The 4,359-nt window shown below is 50.6% G+C and overlaps 1 protein-coding gene across 1 annotated transcript; it reads right to left on the bottom strand.

The window, feature by feature from the left end:
* Nucleotides 1-670: 670 nt before the first annotated feature.
* FTJAE_13717 (6-phosphofructokinase) lies at nucleotides 671-3,130 on the bottom strand (the record flags this gene model as incomplete). Its single annotated transcript, XM_037346888.1, has 3 exons — nucleotides 671-1,837; nucleotides 1,893-2,363; nucleotides 2,417-3,130. The coding sequence occupies 3 exons, from the start codon at nucleotides 3,128-3,130 to the stop codon at nucleotides 671-673; spliced, it is 2,352 nt and encodes a 783-aa protein (XP_037199259.1).
* Between the last annotated feature and the right edge of the window lie 1,229 nt (nucleotides 3,131-4,359).

Genomic DNA, 4,359 nt, shown 5'->3' on the forward strand with positions numbered 1-4,359 from the left:
TGACGCTGCTGGGATTTCCGGGCCATTGTAAACAATTTCCGGCTTTGTAGATATCGGCTGGAGGGACCACAGCGCCCATCTCCTCTTCATGATCCCTTCCGACAGTAGAAGAGAATACAAAGGGTAAGGTCTCATTCGCACACTGAGATAGATACAGCCGGGACCATGTATCTCATGACTCGTCCAGGAGCATTGGCAGCAACTCATTGTCCAGTATCTCAATCGGCAGCATCTTACTCAAGCACAGGTACTTTGCAGACCGCTTGAATACGGATTTGCTTACTACTTCTTGTCGACTTCAACTATGCTGGAAGTGCTTGGGGGGTGTAGATTCGACTGAAACACAAGCTCTTATCAATCCGTTGATGAGATCAAATCCAGTAATGACACTTCTACAGGCGCACGGAGACTCGGTATTTGTCGAAAATTCCTATACAGTATTCCTTACTTGGGCTATTTCTGCTACTTGTCCAAGAAAGCACTACAGATGGAGGGATACAAAAAGAACATACAAATAAGAGTGTCATTCAAGACCAACATACCAGAGATAATTGCTTGAACGCCTAAAACTGATTTCATTCATACTGAGCTATCATTAAGAATAAAGGTGAGAGAAAAATGAGGTAACGTCAATCTGAACATGTCCTTGTAACCAAAAAATGACGCCCCTCTACAGACCACGTTTTGTGTCCTTTGCGATCAATCCTGTCAAGCTCTTCTCCGGCTTAGGGTAATCAGGACGGCCAGCTAACATGTCTACTACCTCTGACAGGCCCAACCAGTGGGCAGTCGCAGGTCGTCGGTTGGGCCAATCTGTGCCGTGCTCCTCCAGCTCCTCCATTGCGTTGAACACGACCTCGGAGCCTTGGATACCAATGACAGAGGCACTCTTGGGGTCCTTCTTGACGTGGTTGTGAGCGTTACGTCCAAAGCCCTCAAGATGTTGGATGCACTTGATGGCCAGACGAACAGCTCGGCAACGATCCATAGCAGAAGGAACACCACCCTGTTGGACATGACCAGGAATACTCTCTCGGCTCTCGAACCGGTCGTGAGCCTCTTCACGGATGATGTCCGCAATGAGCTTAGCATTGTAGACCTTGCTGGACTTCTCATTTACGAGAATCAGACGTCCAGCACGGGACTGGCCCTTGTCCTTCTTGAAAACCTCCTTGAGGTGGTTGACATCGGAGTTGAGCATCTCAAGAGAGATACCTTCCTCGGGGATGTAGACAGCGGAGGCACCAACATCCAGGCCAGCCAGGGTAGCGATGTAGCCTGAGCGACCACCCTGGGTCTCAATAACGAAGACACGACGACGGGTAGCGGACGCTGATTGTTTGATCTTGTCACAGTAGTTGACAAGCTCGTTCAAGCAGGTATCTGAGCCCAGAGAATACTCGGTTCCGGGAACGTTGTTGGAGATGGTGGCGGGGAGAATAACCATGGGGATGCACAGAGAAGGGTATTCCTTCCTGGCCTTGCGCATTTGTGAAACGGAGTGGAAGGCCTCGAAACCACCAACAAGGAATAGAGCATCAAAGTGGTGCTCCTCGATCAGGTTGGCGATCAACTCCATGCCAGACTCACCAGGAAGCTCTCGATTTGTACCAATTTCGGAACCACCCTTGCTTGCCCAACCGTCAACCTCGAGCCAGTCGAATGGGCGGACAGCGCCGATAGGCTTGTCATCGTGATGTCGTGCGAAACCAGCGAAACCGTTGTGAATAGCCAGAGGCTCGTGGCCCTTGGAAAGACAGTACGCAACAGCAGCACGTACTGCAGCGTTCATGCCACCAGCAGGGGCACCAACATTGATGAAGCCAATTCGCATACGCTGAGCAGTCAATTATAAGCAAGGGAACAATAATTCAGATTTGGGTCAGACTTACGTCCTTCTCCGGCAGCTTGGAATCGTCAACCATGACGTTTGTGGTCAACATATACGAGCCCCATTGGTCAGCGAACTCGGCATCACGAAGGGACATGGCCTTCTCGAAGTCTTTGGCGTCAACAGCCTTGGCGAGCTCTTTGGTTTCGGCAACAGCTTGCATTAGAGGCTTGCGAACAATCTTGTTCTCGTTAATAGCGATGAAAGGAGTCTCAGTCTCTGGTGTAGCTTCAAGGACAGCCTTGACGGCTTCAACACCCTGCAGGGTAGCCAACATTCGGTCGTATGCGACGGCAGTACCGCCTCGTTGGACGTGACCGAGGGTGGTAATACGTGTATCAAGAGCAAGACCGCCCTCACTCTTGTCGGCTAGGATGTTCTTGATTTCTTCGGCGCCGATCTTGTTTCCGTCCTTGTCGCGGGCTCCTTCAGCGACAATGACAATGGTCTTGCGCTTTCCAAGGTCTCGATGCTGTAAGTCGTTAGTGCCTGTTATTGGGAGCTATTTTCAGTAATTAGACCTACCCTCCGCACAACGACCTTCATATCTTCCTGCCAATCATGCTCACGAGGTCTCTCAGGAATAAAGACAAAGTCTGCACCTGTTGCGACACCGGCCATGAGGGCCAGCCAACCACAATGCCGGCCCATGACTTCGACGACGAAAGCACGAGAGTGTGAAGATGCAGTCGCTTCGACGTAATCGACCATCTCGCAAATACGGGCGAGTGCTGAGTAGCAACCAATGGTTGCATCGGTTCCTGTGAGATCATTGTCGATGGAGCCGACGAGACCGACAATGTTGAGATGCTTGTAAGGTGCTATTTGTTCTGTAGACAGCTCTCCCTTAGAAACGAGCTCTTCCAGCAGAGAAGGCCACTCAGCTCGGAACTTGTCAGCACCAGTCAAGGAGCCGTCACCACCGCAGATGATCAGAGCATCAATGCCAGAAAGAACCATGTTCTTGGCGGCCGTTAACCGACCAGGACGCTCGTAGAAAGCCATGCATCGAGCAGTACCAATAAGTGTACCACCCTCGGAGAGGTAGCCTCTGACATCGTTCCACTGCATCTGTCGGATGAAGTCGCCTCCCTGCACCAAACCCTCATATCCCTCGTAGACGCAGTAGGCGTCGCAACCCATGTGGAGGGACATGCGCACAACAGCTCGGACAGCAGCGTTCATGCCTGGGGAGTCACCTCCCGAGGTCATGACAGCGATCTTCTTCTTGGGGGCCATTTTGGTGACTTCGAAAATATAGGAAGAACGCGTAGGAGTGATGATTCGATTCAAGGTTTGCCAGAACCGAGTTGAAGTAAGTTTGGGATATTGCGTAGCCGTCCGGAGAAGGAAAAAGCGCGGCGGGGCAGATAGTGTAGCTCTAAAAGTGTATATGATGAGAAACGAGGGCACAACAATTGGGGAGAGCACGATACTTACAGGAAGATAAGGAGAAGAGAAGAGAAGCGCCGGCTTCAACGGATGATATTGATAGAATATGGTCTCACCAGGTTTCCTGTCAAGAGAAGGGGGGAAATTATTATGGCGCCAGCTTTGATGGCCCGGGCAGTGGAAGTCGGTCGGTGACGCAGCTGGAGGTCAGGATCCGTACCTACCTACAATAGCGAGGGGCAGCACACAGGGAGGCCAAGAACCAACCAACTAACAGCCTAACGTTAAGTGGAGGGCATGATGTGTGAAGAAGGAGCTCTTATCGCTTATCGGCCCGCGCGGGGGCCAGATTTTGGTTTTTTTTAGGTGCCAGTCTTGACCCAAGGTGAGCTTTTAGCTGGCTCAGGTGGGTTATGATGTTACCATTCGTAAGGTGAATTATTAGCACTCACCTCACTTTGGAGCCTCTTCTCCCTCTAGTCTCGGTGTTTTATGCTTGCTTGCTTGTCTGATTGCCAACTGCCAGCTGCAATAATCCCCTCACGCCCCTCTTCTTTTTTTCATCGCACACACAATCGAATCGAAACTGTTGGAATAATACCGCATTCCTGAGGTACCTATTCATGCTATCAGGTCCACGTTTCGGTGGCATTGGACGACGCAATGGTACAGAAACAGTATTGGCAGTGGGACGGGGCACTTCCATGAAACGTCATAAAGCCGCATTCACCCTTTTTTTGTCTACCAGCGGGCCGGGACAAGAGGAGATTTTGCATGATACTAATCATGAATGTCTGGACGCTGAATATATGGGTTGTACTGAATATTCAACGCAATTCTCCAACTATTCATATGGACATCAGTTCACAGACAACTACCGGTGCATCAAATTTTTGACATGATCTCCATCCTGGTCTACCGGGATCTGCTACTTTAGCTCTAGCTATGTAATTGGCATGTAGTGGTTCGTGGGGCTAAGGTGCGTTGAATGACGGCAGCCAGATCTTCAACGCAGGACAGGTGATTCTTGAGGCAGTAAGGCAGGCTTGACTGCAAGATCGAAGAACCGAAAGGCG

Source organism: Fusarium tjaetaba, assembly GCF_013396195.1.
Source record: "Fusarium tjaetaba strain NRRL 66243 chromosome Unknown NRRL66243_c0000461, whole genome shotgun sequence".
Lineage (NCBI taxonomy): Eukaryota > Fungi > Ascomycota > Sordariomycetes > Hypocreales > Nectriaceae > Fusarium > Fusarium tjaetaba.